Consider the following 23,048-nt stretch of genomic DNA (forward strand, 5'->3'; position numbering starts at 1 on the left):
ATTATTGAAAGAAATATCTTCAAATAGTGGATCTTAAACTGCGTACCTAGTTTAATAGTTTTTCAGGGGCACCAAATATTCCAAAAAGAGATCTGCCGTTTTATCAGTATGAAATGTTTTAATATAAGGAACTAGACGTAAATGAGATCGAGCGCATCTTGGGAGTCACTGCATGCAGCATAGCAGGCGACCTCACGTTGAACGTCTTTTTCCGTCTTTTTTTTATTGAGTTTCACTCGCTGACATTATAATTGCGACTTGCTATCTTCAAATGAAGGAGACTTTCAAGACTACTGTTACTCGCGGAAAATGCACAGTGCATGTGCGCACTTCTTCTGTACTTTCCCGCACAAAGAATTTTTAATTTGCTGCAAAAAATTACAATTTTTAACTGTACACATTTTTATTCAAAGTTAAGCCAGGGTACACTAGCGATATAAGATACATATTAGCCAGGAGTCAGCAGTGTACAGTCACTTTAGTGAACTATCCATTTAAATCGCGCATGCTAGGAATCGTCACGTAAATAACGATTTTAATAGCATCGCTATGTATGCAAAAAATAGCTTTATTTCTTTCTGTTTTCCAAAATCTCAAGGGGGGGGGGGCAGCTGCCCCCCTTGCCCCCCCCCCCCCGCAGGCTACGGTACTGCTGTGGTACCATCAACGACGAGTAGACATCAGGTAATTCACAGACAACCTTAGTAGTTGTCTGTGGGTAATTCAGACAATTATTTAGGCGTATACCATTTGTTTTCGGGGGATATGTAAACACCACAATGTGCCTGTGATAGGCAAGAATTGGCTTGATTTTGATAATTAACCTGGATGGTCAAGGTCAGGGTCAAAAGTCAATGTCTCCAAAGACAGCTCGCATCTAATAATATCGGGTAGACACTTGAATGGAATCTCAGTATATTTTCTTGAGTTACGCAGCAAATACTGATTTTTAACTACAAATATGGATGCCATTTAGTAAAAGTGATATGAGCTCCAAAAAATAATGCTTGTGTATAGTTCCTGTCTTCGATATTACTTGTAAACAACATGATTTAAGTTGGTAATATGTAAATACTACAATGTGTCTGTGATAGGCAGGAACTGGCTTGATTTTGATAATTGACCCTGAAGGTCAAGGTCAAAGGTCTCCAAAGATAGCTTGCATCTGATCAAATGAGGATAGACATTCGAATATAGTGTCTGTGTATTACAGTTTTTTAGTTATGCAGTAAATATTGATTTTTAAACTACAAATATGGCCACCATTTTGTCAAATTTGCATATATAAACAAAAATGACATGCATATGTGCCACATCACACCTTTGTGTCAGGTTTGAAAGAAATCAGATATTGTATGTCTGAGAAATGACGTGTACGCACGGACACACAAAGCCCATTATAATAGCACCCCCCCCCCGGGGGGATGGGGGTTGGCTAAAAAATGTGTAGCCGACCAAAAGCAGGAAAACAATTTGCTGACCAAGTCAAGACAGAAAAAAATGTTTCCAGGCCAAGGTATGAGCTAGAAAAAATAATTTGTTGTGCTGCAAGTGTAGAAACTAGCTACAAATGTCAAATTGTATTGGGTATTGGACACTGCTATCAAGTTGGATGCCGTGATAAAGTTGTTCTGTACATTAAAAGTCCAAAATAAATACCAAATTCCTCATTCGTACGGCCTCTTTAATTAATTGAAATCAATTAAAAGTCATTTATTTATGAACCAAATACCTAAAAGCGTTTAATTGAAAACTTTCATTGTTACTAAACAAAACTACGTCACGTGTCACGTATACAAGCAAAAATTACTAGCGTAAAAATAAACTAAACCGTAAAACGTATGTATCCTGTCTATGAACAAACATTAATTTGATTTACACTAGTAAAACGGAAGAGCGAAATATCTCTTTTTTTAGTATGACAACTGAAAATGAAGACTAATATATGTAGATATTTACATTCTTATGGTTCCTTAGTCGCCAAATGAACATAATTGTACAGTAATGTGTCGTAGCTGTCGCTTTGGTGGCAATTAATGGTACTTTTACCAATAATGCATTACAATTGACCCATCCATATGTTATTGTGTGGTGTCAGCGGTCTCAACTAAATTCAATTTCAGTTTTTCGTCCATAGCCTCTTCATAACCTAATTTCAAACAGTCTTTGATGTAGGAAAACAAGACCTTCCAGGCGTCTTCGACTTCCGACGTATATCTCTCCCCCAGTTCCTCTTGCCACACAGACAGCATAGATTCCTCGAAGGCGTCAAAATAATCAGGTTTGAATCCCTTAAAACGAACATGTGTCTTGGCGAGTCTTACAAGAAGTGGTTTTAAAGCATTATCTAAATCACTGAGATTATCAACAGCCGCTCCCACACTCTGCATGAAACGTGACGAATGCATTCGAAAGTGTGGATTTCTGTAAAGGTTATTTTTGCCTTCCACTTCCCTTGTTGGAAACAAATATTTAATTTCTGGATAGCTCGCAAAAATATGTAGGAATACCTTCTGTCCATTTTCTGTCATGTCGTCTGCTAGAGGTCGCCATGTTCGTCTGACTATCCGCTTCTGTCGTTCTTCGAGCAGGGGCACATTGCCCACAGCTCCCGGGCCATGAAACTCCGGATCCATCGATGTGGCAGTGGAAGGGGTGCACCCCATCGTCTAAATCTGTGCGATAGGTCGATAATATGAAAAAGAGTCCGTATTTCTGTGAGTAATCAATCAATCTGCCCGTCTCGCTTTGCGTTATTCGACCCTGCAAGCAAAGAATATTATGAGTCGTTTTACATAGGACTAATGTGAAACATGGACATCGGTCGTTGGTTTGTTCTAAAATTGTAACGAGACATGCACTGCTATCAATATCGTTCGTTCTATGGTGACGTACTGTACTACGTTGTTCGAATCTTATTACATGACGTCACATCAATCACAAGATATATGTAGGGTTGACGATACGTCGTTTTGTGCAAGTCATTAAATAGGATAGAAACTGCGTATTTAAATCGAAGTAATATGAGTACTCACGATAGCAATATTCACCGGAAGTTGTAATTTGTTATTGTAAAAACAAACGATTGAACTTCTGAACCAAAAACACGGTTCCGAATGTCAGGAGAAATGTCACTCGGATTTAAGGAGGTAAAGTGCATAGACGCAATGCCTGTGTTGTATTATTCGTTAGGGAGCACTCAGCAATTACGGGGGGGGGGGCTATTTCACATTTTTGTTACCTTGGGTAAGGAAGGTTTTATGTTGGGGATGAAAAGTCCGTGTCTGGCTCAAGTCAAACAAAATTCGGTGCACATATTCTTTAGGGTAATGGCTAGATGTCATTAGGCTTTCTTAAACAGCCATGATTATTAATGAGCGATTTAAATACTTTAAGTTTTTGCTAATTACGTTACAACTGTAAACTGTTGGAAACTCTTGTTACAGTTTGAACTATCCCAATTTGAATATTGACCCAACGATCTAAATGTCGCACACCACGATAAATAAACCACATCTGTGGGCAATCTTGCTGGAGAATTCGCCAAGATAAATCCACACCACCTCTTCTTTGATCAAAATTGAAAATCTTTCAAATCTTTCGATACTGAGGAGCGAGTTTGCTGCCAGAACGCAGTGCATTTATTAACAGAATGACGACAATGCAAATGAGAAAGTAAATGTTGTTACTTTGGGCTTTGTACTCAGTGCTTGGCTTGGATCAATTTTTCCCCAATTTTCCGACTTTGATTGGCTTTGTTCTAAACTTTTCAATGCGTATGTTATGAGGGTTTGAAGTTTGTTTATTATTTGCCGTTGAAACTAGTGTGTATCCAGGGTATGTATTAGGGGGTCGCTAAGGCCGAGTGATGTCGAGGACGGCAAGCTTTCCTGTACTGAGAATAACTAGAAAGCATTTGAACAACTTGTTTCAATTGGCAATATATGGATTGAAACCCTTAGTTTTGTAACAGCTATTCTATCAAAAGTGTTTCTAACAACAGATAAATATTTTTCACGTTGAAAAGTTAACTTAATTTTTGAATAAACATACATACATACATACATACATACATACATACATACATACATATATTGCATTACATACATACATACATACATACATCTATTACATTACATACATACATGTATTACCTACATTACATAGATACACAAATACATACACACATACATACATACATACATACATACATACATACATAGAAATGCATAAGGAACTAATAAACCAGTCCGTATATATAGCTGTTAAATCCGACGTTTCGAATAAATATTCTTTTTCAAAGGAAAAATTGGCGAGACAGAGAAATGCCAGGTGAAAACCCGAACATTTCTATTTTTTATTTTTTACATACATACATACATACATACATACATACATTACATACATACATACATACATACATACATACATACATACATACGACTGCAATTCGTAATGTTAAAAGCTCCATTAAAAATAAGGAAATAAATGGTTAAAATTCCGTTGGTTGGTTTGTTTATTTACCATCATGTTATTTAGTCGCTAATGTCTACTTGTGCTATCGCCTCACGTCATCCCTAAGGTGACGGTAATTAGCATTCTTTCGATTCACTTTATGACAATTAAATAAATCAAAATACAATTAATCTTAGGAATGTGTATAATATGATGAAATAGCAAATACTGCAATGTAGGACAGTCAATTTACAATGCACAGTCCACATTCCATTGCATTAGGTTTCACTACGTTTATTGAAGATGGTAATGGTAGTGAAGAAATGCACTAAAACATGTAGACAATACTAGGCGATAAAGGAATCGATCCTGAAATAAATCCATATTTCTCTCTGTCTATTCAAATCTATAGATTTGAATTAGCAGTTCACCGAGTAAATGCCGAACTCCCAGCCAACAGCGATCACCAGTTTTTAATACCATACACGGTTTGTATATACTAGTATATCGCAGTATTTTTCAACGGTGGATAGCATCGACAGCTGTTACCATAGAAACGACAAAATTTAGCGCCGCGTCATATATGCTGCCGCGGGTGACATTGTTTCATTTGAAGGGAGCCGTAAACGTAAGAAAATTGTGGAAATTTGTAATAACACATGGTCCTTCCTTCCACAATAAAATGGTTTATCTAAAACACTAAATCCAAGATTGCAAAATCGTCACGTCCAACGAAAGTAGATTCTTCAAGCAATACATCAATTGATTGATAAACTAATTAATCGAATAATTAGCCAAGTTATCAAGTTTTCAATCAATCAGCATATTATGTATGTATGTATGTATGTATGTATGTATGTATGTATGTATGTATGTATGTATGTATGTATTATTTCTTTTTGTAAATATCAGGTTGTCTTGCAAAGTTTTTATATCTTTCTGCCTGTCTTGCTATCTATTCAAGTACATTCATCGTCTATCTCAACTTTCAATTCATCAATATTCACTAGTCTCACTGTCCGACTTCGGCTTATCTTTGCAAGATGTCGTACAGTCCATATTATTCCAGATCACTGTCGAGGTCAGTCTTAAGTGTGAAATGAAAGTAAATATTTACCACAGAGCATATGTACCAATACCCGATGAGTTGTGCTGTTTTTAACCCTGAGATTATCAACAATGGCATCCTTGTTTTTAGTTGTCCTGCATCTAGGCCGAGTACACATTAACATTATTTCTATGACTGGTTTACGTTAGTTAAATACTAGATGTGGATGTCTAATACAAAAAGGAAAACATAACAAGGTGTCACTTTGCCCTTCACAATTTACGTTTACCCGAAACAAGATATCAACTTCCTAATGCCTGTCGACAACATCAATGATACCTTGATCCCTTCAAATGCCTGTCGACAACATCAATGATACCTTGATCCCTTCAAATGCCTGTCGACAACATCAATGATACCTTGATCCCTTCAAATGCCTGTCGACAACATCAATGATACCTTGATCCCTTCAAATGCCTGTCGACAACATCAATGATACCTTGATCCCTTCAAATGCCTGTCGACAACATCAATGATACCTTGATCCCTTCAAATGCCTGTCGACAACATCAATGATACCTTGATCCCTTCAAACTTCGCTGATCATCTGATTAAACGAAAATCTTATTTAGGGACCGGTCAGTTTCTTCGGCCGGGGGAGAGGTAATGGATCACCCTGTTTTTGAAATTGGCAGTAGGGAGGGGGGGGGGGTCATACTGTTTTGAAAATTGTGGATGGGGGGGGGGTCATTGTGTGTTGGATTGTGATGGGAGTAAAAAAATCCTTTTCTACAATGGCATATAGCCTTGTCTGAAATGCGGTACGTGTAAATATTTGTTCTTGTCCCTATTTCTTACATCAATTCTTTAATATTACTTCACATAAGAGTTCAGACATAACTATACATATACATATACATTGTATAATTACCTAGCTACCACTCTACTTACAGAACATGTCATGTGTATGCATGGCTATTTCACAATCATATGCTTCACTTACATTGCACTTTGGGGCAAAAGTGAATTTGAAGGTTTCGTAATGGTAATTCTTCATGGCTAGTTCTTACTCGTCAGTATGAACTTGTCAGAAGGGATTAATACATTTTCTATTTTGGACACTACATGTTATTGACACTACAAATCACTACATCTCATCAGATTCCAGTTCTATTGTACACTAGGTATGACCACCTAAAGTTCTTTAACATACCAGTGACTTTAGCATACATGCAATATTAAAGCTCCTATACTAATGTTACAGGCCCATTTTTATGTGACATGGGAAATTCATTTTAAATTTACATTTACGTTAGCTCTTCCCCTACCTTTTACTGCCGAGATGCTATTAAACTTTATTTCAAAAATATTTCAAACCTACGTAGTTGCTTTTTACATGTTTTTATTTTATATGCTGGTGTAAAGCTTGGAAATTACTGTCTGAAAGGGTCTGAATAGTCTCAAAATTGACTTTTCAGAGTAAAAACCTCCAGGGCTTCTAGGGGGAGACTCCATAGGACACCCACATGCAGTAGACATATTCTAGTCTCAAGCTCTTCCCCCTACCTCTTACTGTCAAGATCCTATCAAACTATATTTCAAAAATATTTCAACCCTATGTAGTTGCTTTTTACATGTTGGTGCTGTCTTGTAAAGCTTGGAAATTATTGTCTGAAAGTGTCTGAATAATCTCAAAATTGATGTATGTACCAATTTAAGTGCAATTTGAAGTTTGCATTCTTAAGAAATACCTAATTACCGAAAATCATTAATTATGCGATTTAGTCATTAAAATTAAAAACTCTTAACAGGCTTTAGAGGATATGTGCTTTGTCATGGTTGATATATGTACCATATTATATGAATTTCAAACTTTAAAGATAAAGCCTAATTACCGAAAGTCATTAATTATGCAAATTATTCATTAAAACTGTAAGCTTTATAGGACATATGGAAGATTTATTTCACCTTTGCATCGGTACAAAAAGAACAATAAAATAGAATAAAATAGACAGATCAGGTAACGAATAACTACACAACATAACAATACAAAATCAACATGAAACAGTAATGGCACTCCACTATCTTATTACTAAGATTTAAGTAACAGTGACAATGGACTTCAAGGCCCATATAATTAGAGATTTCTCTACAGATAGACAAAGGTTTAAGTAACAGTGACAATGGACTTCAAGGCCCATATAATTAGAGATTTCTCTACAGATAGACAAAGGTTTAAGTAACAGTGACAATGGACTTCAAGGCCCATATAATTAGAGATTTCTCTACAGATAGACAAAGGTTTAAGTAACAGTGACAATGGACTTCAAGGCCCATATAATTAGAGATTTCTCTACAGATAGACAAAGGTTTAAGTAACAGTGACAATGGACTTCAAGGCCCATATAATTAGAGATTTCTCTACAGATAGACGAAGGTTTAAGTAACAGTGACAATGGACTTCAAGGCCCATATAATTAGAGATTTCTCTACAGATAGACAAATATTTAAGTAACAGTGACAATGGACTTCAAGGCCCATATAATTAGAGATTTCTCTACAGATAGACAAAGATTTAAGTAACAGTGACAATGGACTTCAAGGCCCATATAATTAGAGATTTCTCTACAGATAGACGAAGGTTTAAGTAACAGTGACAATGGACTTCAAGGCCCATATAATTAGAGATTTCTCTACAGATAGACAAAGATTTAAGTAACAGTGACAATGGACTTCAAGGCCCATATAATTAGAGATTTCTCTACAGATAGACAAAGATTTAAGTAACAGTGACAATGGACTTCAGGGCCCATATAATTAGAGATTTCTCTACAGATAGACAAAGATTTAAGTAACAGTGACAATGGACTTCAGGGCCCATATAATTAGAGATTTCTCTACAGATAGACAAAGATTTAAGTAACAGTGACAATGGACTTCAGGGCCCATATAATTAGAGATTTCTCTACAGATAGACAAATATTTAAGTAACAGTGACAATGGACTTCAGGGCCCATATAATTAGAGATTTCTCTACAGATAGACAAAGATTTAAGTAACAGTGACAATGGACTTCAAGGCCCATATAATTAGAGATTTCTCTACAGATAGACAAATATTTAAGTAACAGTGACAATGGACTTCAAGGCCCATATAATTAGAGATTTCTCTACAGATAGACAAATATTTAAGTAACAGTGACAATGGACTTCAAGGCCCATATAATTAGAGATTTCTCTACAGATAGACAAAGATTTAAGTAACAGTGACAATGGACTTCAAGGCACATATAATTAGAGATTTCTCTACAGATAGACAAAGATTTAAGTAACAGTGACAATGGACTTCAAGGCACATATAATTAGAGATTTCTCTACAGATAGACAAAGGTTTAAGTAACAGTGACAATGGACTTCAAGGCCCATATAATTAGAGATTTCTCTACAGATAGACAAAGATTTAAGTAACAGTGACAATGGACTTCAAGGCCCATATAATTAGAGATTTCTCTACAGATAGACTAAGATTTAAGTAACAGTGACAATGGACTTCAAGGCCCATATAATTAGAGATTTCTCTACAGATAGACTAAGATTTAAGTAACAGTGACAATGGACTTCAAGGCCCATATAATTAGAGATTTCTCTACAGATAGACAAAGGTTTAAGTAACAGTGACAATGGACTTCAGGGCCCATATAATTAGAGATTTCTCTACAGATAGACTAAGATTTAAGTAACAGTGACAATGGACTTCAGGGCCCATATAATTAGAGATTTCTCTACAGATAGACAAAGATTTTGCGAGGAGAAATCTCACATAATGTGGTTCTTAAACCTTCATATGTAAATACTTAGCCAGCAGGGTCACCCCCCCCCCCCCACCTTTATTTGGGGGAAAAAAGCATCATCATAATGGTTGGTGAGGAAGGTGTGTCCCCCTCCAAATTTGAACATTTTGCTGAAAATATTGACCTGTAGGAAGACATTTCGAGGCATGCAATATCAAACCATACACATAAGAGGAATGGAATGGAATACATTAAATACTGTAATGTAGTTTTCAATACACCAATTTTACTCTCAACTTACAGTTTGTGCGACTGTTGTCCACATTTAACGCTATACATGTAACGTAGTTTACATACATACAGAGAGATATTAAGGCACACACACACACATAACTCATGATCAAAGCCTGGGATTAAAGATATGGAAGGCAAACAAAGTGCATAGCTAGTGTAGTTTCAGTATTTTATAAATGTACAAGTTAGGTTGAACGTTGTATGAGGGCACCCGGTCATGGCATACCTTACAGACTAGGTAAACGACTGCTGCTTCTGAGGTTTGATTTTGTTCAAATAGTCAACTTTATTTTACTCTTCTGTGATATTATCTGCCTCTGCGTTTCCGTCATTAGGGAGCATTCAGTAATTATAGGTCGAGGAGGGCTGGGTGAATTAGGAGTTGGACCATTTTCACAAATCAGTTCTTGGGGGTCACAGTTTACTTTGAATTGTTGTACATGTATTGTCTAACTTTGCGAACTTGTGTGATTTTAGCATCCCATTGCTCTAGTCAGTTAAGCCCAGCCAGAGAGATCCAAATACAGGTATTGGCTAATGCAGTGCATTCACACAAATTCACCGTGGTGGTGTTTAATAATAATAGTGGATAATGGGAAATAACCAATGCCTTTAAAACTGTTAGTGTGGTGGCAGTAGTTGGATTAAGTCATGTGTTGGGTCAACAGCCACTGCACCATCTGTAGTGACTACTGGTATGTACATTCAACTGGCTGCAATAGTTGGGTAACCTCCATGAAAACTCCAAGCATTTAATAAGTTCTCAGCAGGTGTACATGCACACATAATATAAAAATAGCGCAAATATTGCGTTGCCGCACAACTTCATGTTCAGGGCGATGATAGATATATAATTTTTTGAAGATTTAAAGTTGTAACAAAAACAAAATTGTCATACCTAATTTCCATCATCATAATCCAGCCATCCTATGTTGGAAGTGTACAAGACAAGTATAGCAACATCCTAATCAAACTTTAAAGGGATGTGTCTACAAGGTTTTGTACTTCTTTATTTTTTAAAATCAATTTGGAACCAAGTCATACCAATGTAACATGTTTAACTTTCTTGGTTGTCTTATTGTAATATTTTAAACACAAGCTACATTCAGTTTATATGGGTAGGTGATGAAACAGCTGTCTTACAACATATTACATAATCAAGTCATAAACCAAACTGGCCATGCTACAGGCTTTACCACCAGAGGAAATAGTAAAGTAAACATTATAGTTAATTAACAATGTACTGTTCTCACTGTGTCAGCTATAATGAGGACAAATCTACACATTCTCAACAAAGTTAAGCTCAATCTACTGGGTAATTTCAGAGTTGAAGATTTTTGAGGAAAAGCAATGATATAGAATAACACTTCTAGAAACATCTCACCAAGTTTCAAACTCATTCACTTAGTACTTTTTGAGATATAAGTTTTTGACCAAAATTCACATTTTTACACCTTAATTCCATATCACTCATGGAATCATGGTATGCGTAACATATCTTCGTCCATACATCCCTAAATGCATTTCCATTAAATTTCAGCCCAATCTGCTCAGTGGTTTTGGAATTATAGATTTTTAACCAAAAAGACACATTTTTAGCCCTAATTTGCATATCACTGATGTATCATCCCGTCATGGACAAATCTTACTTTACATCCCCTTAAGAATGTTCCCACCAAATTTCGCACCAATCTGCCCAGTAGTTTCTGAGTTTAAGTTTTTTGCCCAAAAATCACATTTTTTGACCCAAATCACACATTTGTGATGCGATCATTTTGATTTGAACAATTTCCCAACTAGACACCCAAGGTAATGGACCCACCAAATATCATGGCAATCGGTTCTGCAGTTTTTGAGTTTAAGTTGTTTACACACATACACACACACAGACAGACAGACAGACAGACAGACAGACGCCGGGCGATCCCTATAGCACTACTGAACCTCAGTTCAGTTGTGCTAAAAACAATAATGCACAAGTCATTGAAAATGACATAGTCCCCGCTATGATTGGATTGTAAGGAACTGGCAGTTTATGTCGTCATTTTCAAACCTGGTTAATGTTGTTTGGCCTCATATGGTTGTTTTTGATATCACTAATCTGTTCAAGCATGTCTGAGTTATGGCTTTGGACATGAAAACTGAGCCAACAAATTGGCTGCCAGGCAGCCATATCGGATTGTATCACGACGAAAATGGATATGCACATGTATGTCATAGAACACTGTGCTAATACCAACTTTGAATGAGATCTGTTCAAGCATGTCTGAGTTATGGCTTTGGACATGGAAAATTCGCAAACAAAATGGCTGCCAGGTAGCCATATTGGATCCTATCATGACAACAATGAATATACACATGTATGTCATAGAACACTGTGCTAATACCAAATGAGATCTGTTCAAGCACGTGTGAGTTATGGCTTTGGACAGGGACAATTCGCAAACAAAATGGCTGCTAGGTGGCCATATTGGATCGTATCATAAAACAAATTGACGTGCATATGTATGTTGCCCTGTACCACGTTTGAAAAAAATTGGTCCAGGCATCTCCAAGAAACAGCGACGGATGGACAGATGCAACCCAATCCATAAGTCCCATCCGGACTTTGTCCGACGGGAACTAACAAACACACATCTATATACATATAAACAAAAACACCTCCTACACACACACACACACACACACATGCATACACAATCATGTACATACATGTATGTACACATACATACATACACACAATCATACATATATACATACATACATACATACATACATACATAGACACATACACATGTACACACACACACACACACACATACACATACAATATGCAAAAGATACACATAGTACACAAGAGAAAGGGTTTGATCAAATGTCATTCCATACATAATACACAAAAAGCACAGTCCATTATGAACAAGTCATTGATAATGACATAGTCCCCGCTATAATTGGGTTTTAAGGAATTATCACTACTCTGATCACGCAACAACATTTGTGAACCTAAAACAAACAGACTTAGATATGTTGTGTGTGCTTGTTGGACATGGAATATGCCTCCAACAATAAAGGATTGGTTGAGTATGGGGGATCATATCATGATGAAAATGGAGTCTGAGTTATGGCTTTGGACATGGAAAATTCACAAACAAAAATATTGGATCGTATCACGACGAAAATGGATATGCACATGTATGTCATAGAACACTGTCCTAATACCAACTTTAAATGAGATCTGTTCAAGCATGTCCGAGTTATGGCTTTGGACATGAAAATTCGCAAACAAAATGGCTGCCAGGCAGCCATATTGGATAGTATCACAACGAAAATGGATATGCACATGTATGTCATAGAACACTGTCCTAATACCAACTTTGAATGAGATCTGTTAAAGCATGTCTGAGTTATGGCTTTGGACATGAAAATTCACAAACAAAATGGCTGCTAGGCGGCCATATTGGATCGTATCATGACAACAATGAATATGCACATGTATGTCATAGAACACTGTCCTAATACCAACTTTGAATGAGATCTGTTAAAGCATGTCTGAGTTATGGCTTTAGACAGGGAAAATTCGCAAACAAAATGGTTGCTAGGCGGCCATATTGGATCGTATCATAAAACAAATTGACGTGCATATGTATGCCATAGTATGTTGCCCCTGTACCAAGTTTGAAAAAAATCGGTCCAGGCATCTCCAAGAAACAGCTGCGGACGGACGGACGGACGGACACACGGACGCACAGACGGAACCCAATCTATAAGTCCCCGTTCCGGACTTCGTCCGCGGGGACTAAAAAATAGTGCCAATGGCATTGTAGCACAACTGTACACTTTTCTGTTTATGTTTATATGGTTGCCTATCCTGCCCTGTTGTTATCTTTGTAATAAGCATCATTATTTCACTGTTGCTAAGGGTGAGGTCTTGATTGCTAGGGCCAGTTTTGTCAATATGTTTTGAACAATAACTGCAGAGTAACACCTTAAGAAACAACTACACCAAGTTTAAGCCCCATTCCCTATGTACTTTTCAAGATACAAGTTTTTGACCAAAATTTACATTTTTAGACCTAATTTGCATATCACCGATGGGATCACCAGGTTGTGAATTCACCTCCACCTACACATCCCAGATACATCCCAATTACAATTCACCTCAATCTGTTCAGTAAGTCTGGAATTATACATTTTTAGACCTAATTTGCATATCATTGATTAAATCACCATTTTATGAACAATTATTGTGTTTACTCAGTAATACTAATATTAATCTAAACACCCCTAAGAATGTTTGACCCAATCTGCTCAGTGGTTTTGGCATTATAGATTTTTGACCAAAAAGACACATTTTAGACCTAATTTGCGTATCACTGATGGGGTCACCATGTCATGAGAAATCCTTAATCCTACAAATGTTTCCACTAAATTTCAGACCAATCTGCCAAGTTTATGAATTTAAGTTTTCTGACCAAAAATCACATTTTTTGACCCAAACCACCCACCTGTGACCATTTTGATCAATTTTCCAACTAGACACCCACGGTAATATACCTACCAAATACCACGGCAATCAGTTCAGTGGTTTTTTACTTTAAGTTGTGTGTGTACACACACACACAGACACATCCACACATACAGACAGACAGACTTTGCCATACCTATAGAACTTGTGTTCAGTTGTGCTAAAAACTGTATTTTTTATTCTTTCTCAGAATGTATAAAACACAAAATGTGACAATATAGCATAGAGAAACAGACTGGTGACATAATGCAAGATGGCAAGCATAACCTTCAATAATTCTACCCCACAAAAATATGTGTACAATTTATTTATGCTTTTGTTGGACTTCTTGTTTGAACAATGCTATAAGACAAACATACAGTTTTCATTTAAGCTCATTTCATATTGTTTTAAAACACTTTTTTATTTGGAAGAGAGAGACATCATCAATGTTTAGTAAGGCCAAAATGAAAAAAAAAAAATTGTTTCTGGTCAGCATCCGCATCACTTGAATACCCAACGTGTCTGTCTTTTTTTGTTTGTTCAGCATATGTCGTCTGCAGATCTGTGGGGAAACACAAACAAAACCCTCCCTATTTCAGTGAAGACAACTGCACAGTCAGTTATGAACAAGCAAATGACATCTGGCTCACATACACACTTGCTCTAAAGTGCTAAATTAAAAGAATAATAACTGCCATAAATAGTAGACTGAGTGACAGGTTTGTTGAGAATTTAAAAAAAATCTCGTAGTCATTCCATTTTAGACAAGCTGACCAGGAAGAATCCTTTTTTTGGCCTAATATTCCATACTAGACAGCCTCGCCGGCCTGTTGCCCATTCATACGCCACCTAGTGGTGAACATGAGAACAGTTATACTACAAAGTGATGAGCTGAGAATATTCACAATAAATCTCAACATATTGTATCTGTTCATAATATACACTTCATTTATATCAGGAGTATACAAATAGTGGGACTTTTATCTTTTCTCAAACACAAAGGCAGTTTAGAGCTAAATCAAGTGGAAATTATGGACATTTCCTTTCAACGCAGCTTTTCCCTGATTCTTCATACTCTTGTTTTGAAATCCACATCTGTTGGAATGTACCCTGTGGGATTGGAAATGCAAACATGGTTAAACATCTTTTGTGATAAAAACCCCATTTCCAAATTAATCAATCAATAAATTTATTAAATGCCTGTTTCCACTAGGACAGATATTAGAGGTGTTGTACAGTGAGAATGCTCAACGGAATAGATAGTAATATATATGTCTTGAAATTCTTTGTGAAGGCATTAGCTGTATAAAACAATGTATGTAAGTTCAATAGTAGTTTATTCAACAGACAAGATACAGCAAAGTGTAAAAGCACATCCACCATATCACACTAAATTATAATTAGGTTCATTGTGATCAGAGGGTTGGAGCAGTTGGCTTCATGTCACACTATTATATTTTGTGCCTTCTGTCTGTAACAACATTTCATTTTCTGAAAATCTGAATTTTGCTAAAGAAGATAAATGATGTAATATTTGTAAGGATTTATATTTGTTTAATCATAATTTTGCCACCCACGTATAAGGCCTGTGGTATTCATTAAGTCTTACCAACCCTGCCCATAACAAAAACACTGACTAAAACAACTTACCAGTGATGCAAGGATAGATCCTCCAATCCAAGAACTAAATCTCCTTTCTGCTGTGCCAGCACTACTCATTATTTTAAGCCTCATATTCTGTAAATATATAAAAACATTACAGATGGTTTGTTTAATTTGAACAAATGACACACTTCCCTACTGTCAGTCGGGATGAACAGGTGTTTACACCAAGTCATAAAAGTAAGTCAGGATGAATACCAAGTCATAAATGTAAGTCAGGATGAATAGGTGTTTATACCAAGTCATAAATGTAAGTCAGGATGAATACCAAGTCATAAATGTAAGTCAGGATGAATAGGTGTTTATACCAAGTCATAAATGTAAGTCAGGATGAACAGGTGTTTATACCAAGTCATAAATGTAAGTCGGGATGAACAGGTGTTTATACCAAGTCATAAAAGTAAGTCAGGATGAATACCAAGTCATAAATGTAAGTCAGGATGAACAGGTGTTTATACCAAGTCATAAATGTAAGTCGGGATGAACAGGTGTTTATACCAAGTCATAAATGTAAGTCACGATGAATACCAAGTCATAAATGTAAGTCAGGATGAACAGGTGTTTATACCAAGTCATAAATGTAAGTCGGGATAAACAGGTGTTTATACCAAGTCATAAATGTAAGTCGGGATCAACAGGTGTTTATACCAAGTCATAAATGTAAGTCAGGATGAATACCAAGTCATAAATGTAAGTCAGGATGAACAGGTGTTTATACCAAGTCATAAATGTAAGTCGGGATGAACAGGTGTTTATACCAAGTCATAAATGTAAGTCACGATGAACAGGTGTTTATACCAAGTCTTAAATGTTTGGATTAAAGCACAGTGATAACCAGTGAATACATACAAAGTCATACTGGTTCAAATAGAACATTACAAACTATAACGTAAAATTGTAAAACAGTGCAGTGACTGTATGAAATTTACACAAAATTGTTTTTACTTGAATGCATCAATCAATCAATGAATCAATTAATCAATCAATGACAAGCTCACTGCCCCTGTGAATACTTACTGGTGGTGTTTTGTTGGACAGTTCTCGGTTTAGTCTGTCAATAAAGCCAAGTAATAATGAATTGCCTCCTGTCACGATAATACTGTTATACATACTCTGTATACAAAGACAAATAAAAGAATAATAAGGACAAGTTATGAATACATAACAATTCAGTTGCTGGAAAGGTGAACTCTTGATAGTTTCATCTAAAGTTCTACAAATGTTCAATATTTATGCTATGGCCCATAGTGCCCTGATATTAATAACTATGTACTTCATACAAATCATTTCATCAGAATTCTCATTGCTGCATGCACAAATTTGCAAACTTAAATCCCTTAGATCTCAGACCACTAACGAACAGACTGGAAATGCCTATTGTATTAGGTGTGAATGGGACTTTTAACCCCTCTCCCTACTGTCAATCTCACCCTTCAAGCATGCCTTTTGTTTTAAACTCTCTCAGAAAACTGTCGGATGTTGCGCAAAATTATACTTCGAGTCTTTACGTTTTTTTGCAATTGACTCGACCAGTTTCTAGCTGAAAAGGTCAAAGGTTAGTAAGTGTAGTCTATGACCGGAAACGAAAACCTTCATGCAGTCAGAATTAAAATCACTGAAGTGTCAGATGAGTAAATGTCTGTTGAAGTTGCTTGTTCCTAGCAACCTTTATTTATGAATATATAATAAGTGATTTTTACAAGGATTTTGACACCGGAATTCAAATATCATGCGGTTATAGGTCTTTTCCCTCGGGTAAATCAGAACATGAATTATCGAGTCATCCATTGATATACTGTTGTACATGTGCTACATTTTGCTGAAAGTTTATTTGAAAACTGGATACTACTACTGTAGGCCAGGGATTAAAATAAACTACACTTCGATTCTACTACCCTTGCTTGTAGCCTGTTTTGACTTCGCCGCTTGATCAGTCATGCATCTTCCATCATACATCGATATGGTCGTCCTTGTTCTCAGAGTCATAAAAGTCAGTTACCAAAAAAATTTCATTTCATTCACAGTCATTAAACTCTAACATTTCACTCTCGAAATCCACGTCAACAAATGTGTTTGGTAACAACCTGATACAACTACAAGTATGCATTATGCATGTAGACTATAGTACATACACAGGAACATGTTTTCTGTGTGACACTGTCAACCTCCGGTTGGGACGTATCTCTGGATCTAGCTGAGTGTAGGGTTTGCTGTGATTTTGAGAGTGTTTTCTGTTTTTTATGCTCATTTTTTCATTCTGATGTTTAATGGGAAGCAAACGCTACAAATTCCAGTAACATTAACCGAAATAGTCAAGATCATGCTGAAAACGTGAACGATATGTCAGTGTACTGCCCGCTGCATGAAATGCATTGCTACATTTGCCGGACGGAAATTGGGGTGCTACATTTGCCAATTTTGACGGAAATTGGGGTACCTCTGAACACTTCATGGGTTTTCAAGGCTCCGTAATTAATGTTGGCGTTAGGAAATGTCAGAATATTGGGCAGGCAAGGCGTAATTTAGCAGAATAATCCACCAACCACAGTCCCTCTATCACCCAACTTTGCGATTCAGATCTGAAAGGCTTCCATCTATTTATGTTTACGTTTAATGTAGGAATTGTAGCTTTGCTTCCAGTTAAACATCGGAATGAAAAAAAGTACACACACAAAAGAAAAGGTCTTCAAAATAACATCAAACGCTACAATTATTCATTGCACTTACTCAGGCCTAAATATCGCATTACTTTACGTGATGAAACGTAACATTGCAACTTAATACATAATCAATGGTCCCTAATTAGGATTAAAAGATTATCGCTACAGCAAATAAGTAACATCATCACATCAAGGGAAAAGCTGTGTTTCTAGTCTGTATTTTTAGTAGTCTGAGCTTAGATAGATACCTTCACATATTGATATTAGTCTGAGCTTAGATAGATGCCTTCACATATTGATATTAGTCTGAGCTTAGATAGATGCCTTCACATATTGATATTAGTCTGAGCTTAGATAGATGCCTTCACATATTGATATTAGTCTGAGCTTAGATAGATGCCTTCACATATTGATATTAGTCTGAGCTTAGATAGATGCCTTCACATATTGACATTAGGTCAATTCACAAATGGTTCTACATGATAATGGATTATCTGCTCTCCTCAAAACAGGTATACACTAACCACTACAGCCAATCGTTAAACACAAATATTCCTATAAATTTTAACATTTGGTACCAGTGTTTACTCTACATCAATTTGATACACCAGTGTGCACTCTACATCAATTTGATACACCAGTGTGCACTCTACATCAATTTGATACACCAGTGTTCACTCTACATCAATTTGATATACCAGTGTTTACTCTACATCAATGTGATACACCAGTGTTCACTCTACACCAATTTGATATACCAGTGTTTACTCTACATCAATTTGATATACCAGTGTTCACTCTACATCAATTTGATATACCAGTGTATACTCTACATCAATTTGATATACCAGTGTTCACTCTACATCAATTTGATATACCAGTGTTCACTCTACATCAATTTGATATACCAGTGTTCACTCTACATCAATTTGATATACCAGTGTTCACTCTACATCAATTTGATATACCAGTGTTTACTTTACATCAATTTGATATACCAGTGTTTACTCTACATCAATTTGATATACCAGTGTGCACTCTACATCAATTTGATACACCAGTGTTCACTCTACATCAATTTGATATACCAGTGTGCATTCTACATCAATTTGATATACCAGTGTTTACTCTACATCAATTTGATATACCGGTGTTTACTCTACATCAATTTGATATACCAGTGTGCACTCTACATCAATTTGATATACCAGTGTTTACTCTACATCAATTTGATACACCAGTGTTTACTCTACATCAATTTGATATACCAGTGTTCACTCTACATCAATTTGATATACCAGTGTTTACTCTACATCAATTTGATATACCAGTGTTCACTCTACATCAATTTGATATACCAGTGTTTACTCTACATCAATTTGATATACCAGTGTTCACTCTACATCAATTTGATATACCAGTGTTCACTCTACATCAATTTGATATACCAGTGTTTACTCTACATCAATTTGATATACCAGTGTTCACTCTACATCAATTTGATATACCAGTGTTCACTCTACATCAATTTGATATACCAGTGTTTACTCTACATCAATTTGATATACCAGTGTTCACTCTACATCAATTTGATATACCAGTGTTTACTCTACATCAATTTGATACACCAGTGTTCACTCTACATCAATTTGATATACCAGTGTGCACTCTACATCAATTTGATATACCAGTGTTCACTCTACATCAATTTGATATACCAGTGTTCACTCTACATCAATTTGATATACCAGTGTTCACTCTACATCAATTTGATATACCAGTGTTTACTCTACATCAATTTGATATACCAGTGTTCACTCTACACCAATTTGATATACCAGTGTTCACTCTACACCAATTTGATATACCAGTGTTCACTCTACACCAATTTGATATACCAGTGTGCACTCTACATCAATTTGATATACCAGTGTTTACTCTACATCAGTGTGATATACCAGTGTTTACTCTACATCAATTTGATACACCAGTGTTCACTCTACATCAATTTGATACACCAGTGTGCATTCTACATTTGGTGTTTGTCTATTCCTTACTCATTTTGAACCACAAGAAAAATATGTTGTCTTTTGTTAGAGAACACAATGATTAACATTACTACAACATACTTACAGGTCTTATATCAATATCACACAGTCCTATACTTGTAGATACAACGTGGCCTACACTCAACATAGTGTTACCATCTAAACCCTGTAAATATAAAGAAACAAAACATGGATAGTGAATTCTCATTCAACATTCTCAGTACTAATTGAAGTAATTACATTTCTCTTTGTTCGTGGCATCTGAGTCTAATGAGAGGTTAACTTGTACTAACGTTAGTACAGTACTGTATGCTAAGTTTTGGGAACCCATGTAATGGGGGCAGGGAACTGTACGCTGAGTTTTGGGAACCCATGTAATGGGGGCAGGAAACTGTATGCCAAGTTTTGGGAACCCATGTAATGGGGGCAGGAAACTGTATACTAAGTTTTGGGAACTCCTGTAATGGGGGCAGGAAACTGTACGCTAAGTTTTGGGAACCCATGTAATGGGGGCAGGAAACTGTATACTAAGTTTTGGGAACTCCTGTAATGGGGGCAGGAAACTGTACGCTAAGTTTTGGGAAACCCTGTAATGGGGGCAGTGAACTGTTTGCTAAGTTTTGGGAACCCCCTATAATGGAGCAGGGAACTGTTTGCTAAGTTTTGGAACCCATGTAATGGGGGTAGGGAACTGTTTACCAAGTTTCGAGAACCCCTATAATGGGGACAGGAAACTGTTTGCTAAGTTTTGGAACCCATGTAATGGGGGCAGGGAACTGTTTGCTAAGTTTTGGAACCCCTATAATGGGGACAGGAAACTGTTTGCTAAGTTTTGGAACCCATGTAATGGGGGCAGGGAACTGTTTGCTAAGTTTTGGAACTCCTGTAATGGGGGCAGTGAACTGTTTGCTAAGTTTTGGAACTCCTGTAATGGGGGCAGTGAACTGTTTGCTAAGTTTTGGAACTCCTGTAATGGGGGCAGGGAACTGTTTGCTAAGTTTTGGAACCCATGTAATGGGGGCAGGGAACTGTTTGCTAAGTTTTGGAACTCCTGTAATGGGGGCAGTGAACTGTTTGCTAAGTTTTGGAACCCCTATAATGGGGACAGGAAACTGTTTGCTAAGTTTTGGAACCCATGTAATGGGGGCAGGGAACTGTTTGCTAAGTTTTGGAACCCATGTAATGGGGGCAGGGAACTGTTTGCTAAGTTTTGGGAACCCCCTATAATGGGGGCAGGGAACTGGTTAAACTTGTACAGCTGTTTCTGTAATCTTTCTCTTTAGGTAGTTAACCATGAAAAACTGGTAAATTTGACCTACTTAACAACCCAACAAAACACTAGTAAATTTGACCTACTTAACAACCCAACAAAACACTAGTAAATTTGACCTACTTAACAACCCAACAAAACACTAGTAAATTTGACCTACTTAACAACCCAACAAAACACTAGTAAATTTGACCTACTTAACAACCCAACAAAACACTAGTAAATTTGACCTACTTAACAACCCAACAAAACACTAGTAAATTTGACCTACTTAACAACCCAACAAAACACTAGTAAATTTGACCTACTTAACAACCCAACAAAACACTAGTAAATTTGACCTACTTAACAACCCAACAAAACACTAGTAAATTTGACCTACTTAACAACCCAACAAAACACTGCAAATATGGTTTGCAAAGCCAATCCCTGAATAGCTAGGAAATCACTGACAGGGTTACATGTATACTTGACACCCTTCCCATTGCCACCAAAACACAGTGGCACTGAAACACAATGAAAATAAGTGTTATAGAATCTTCTTACAACAGTATTTGTGCTATGGTTTGGCAATCCTGATAACAGATGGGGAAATTGTACTGTACCAGGAAAATTGTCAAGGGTACAATTAATTGCCACAAAAATGTTACAATTAGATCACTGAAAAATTATTCAAAGGAAACACTGGCTGGTCAATTAGAAAGAACAAATTGGGATAGTGTTACCACCTGTGAGGATGTGAATGAGGCCTGGTCATTGTTTAAAGTCATGTTTACCGATGTTCTGAACGTTGTTGCATCTGTTAAAGAAGTAAGGCTGAAACAATGCCCAGAACCGTGGATGACAGTAGAAATCCTTGAATGTATTTCAGAAATAGATGTGGCATTACTTCAGTTCAAGCAAACAAAAATGAGGTACTTTATAAAGAATACTACAGAATCAGAAATAGAGTACAGCGGACAATTAAGAATGCCAAAAGTGATTATCTGTCCAATAAAATTGAGGAGCATATTAAAACAACCCAAAAAAGCTATGGCAACAGTTAAAGAATTTAAGCTATAACATTAAGTCCAAAGATAAGTGTAATGTCATTCTAAATATCGACGGGGGAACTGTGTTTTGATAGCAAATCAATTGCCAACCATATCAATAAGTTTTACACTACAATATCATCTACCCTTGTAAGCAAGCTTCCTAGGGTAACAGGTGTTTATAATGTTAATTCAGACACTGTCAAAGACTACTACAATAACAAAAGTGTTCTTCCTAATTCATTTTCCCTGCAACCAGTACCCATGGAATTCATACGGA

At 36.5% G+C, this 23,048-nt stretch overlaps 2 protein-coding genes across 2 annotated transcripts in view; both read right to left on the bottom strand.

Moving 5' to 3' along the window:
- Window positions 1-1,926: 1,926 nt before the first annotated feature.
- On the bottom strand, window positions 1,927-2,827 carry LOC144434659 (neuroglobin-like). The gene has a single exon (XM_078123165.1). The coding sequence runs from the start codon at window positions 2,664-2,666 to the stop codon at window positions 2,082-2,084; it is 585 nt and encodes a 194-aa protein (XP_077979291.1). The 5' UTR covers window positions 2,667-2,827; the 3' UTR covers window positions 1,927-2,081.
- A 10,370-nt stretch (window positions 2,828-13,197) lies between these two features.
- LOC144433582 (actin-like protein 6B) overlaps window positions 13,198-23,048 on the bottom strand; it is a 40,601-nt gene continuing 30,750 nt past the window's right edge. The window contains exons 10-13 of the mRNA XM_078121899.1: window positions 20,553-20,633; window positions 16,777-16,872; window positions 15,748-15,834; window positions 13,198-15,207 (exon numbers count right to left, since the gene is read on the bottom strand). Of these exons, the coding sequence (XP_077978025.1) occupies window positions 15,127-15,207; window positions 15,748-15,834; window positions 16,777-16,872; window positions 20,553-20,633 (345 nt within the window). The 3' untranslated portion in view covers window positions 13,198-15,126. The remainder of the gene's footprint in view (window positions 15,208-15,747; window positions 15,835-16,776; window positions 16,873-20,552; window positions 20,634-23,048) is intronic.

This window comes from Glandiceps talaboti, chromosome 4 (genome assembly GCF_964340395.1).
Source record: "Glandiceps talaboti chromosome 4, keGlaTala1.1, whole genome shotgun sequence".
In the NCBI taxonomy this organism is placed as follows: Eukaryota; Metazoa; Hemichordata; class Enteropneusta; family Spengelidae; genus Glandiceps; species Glandiceps talaboti.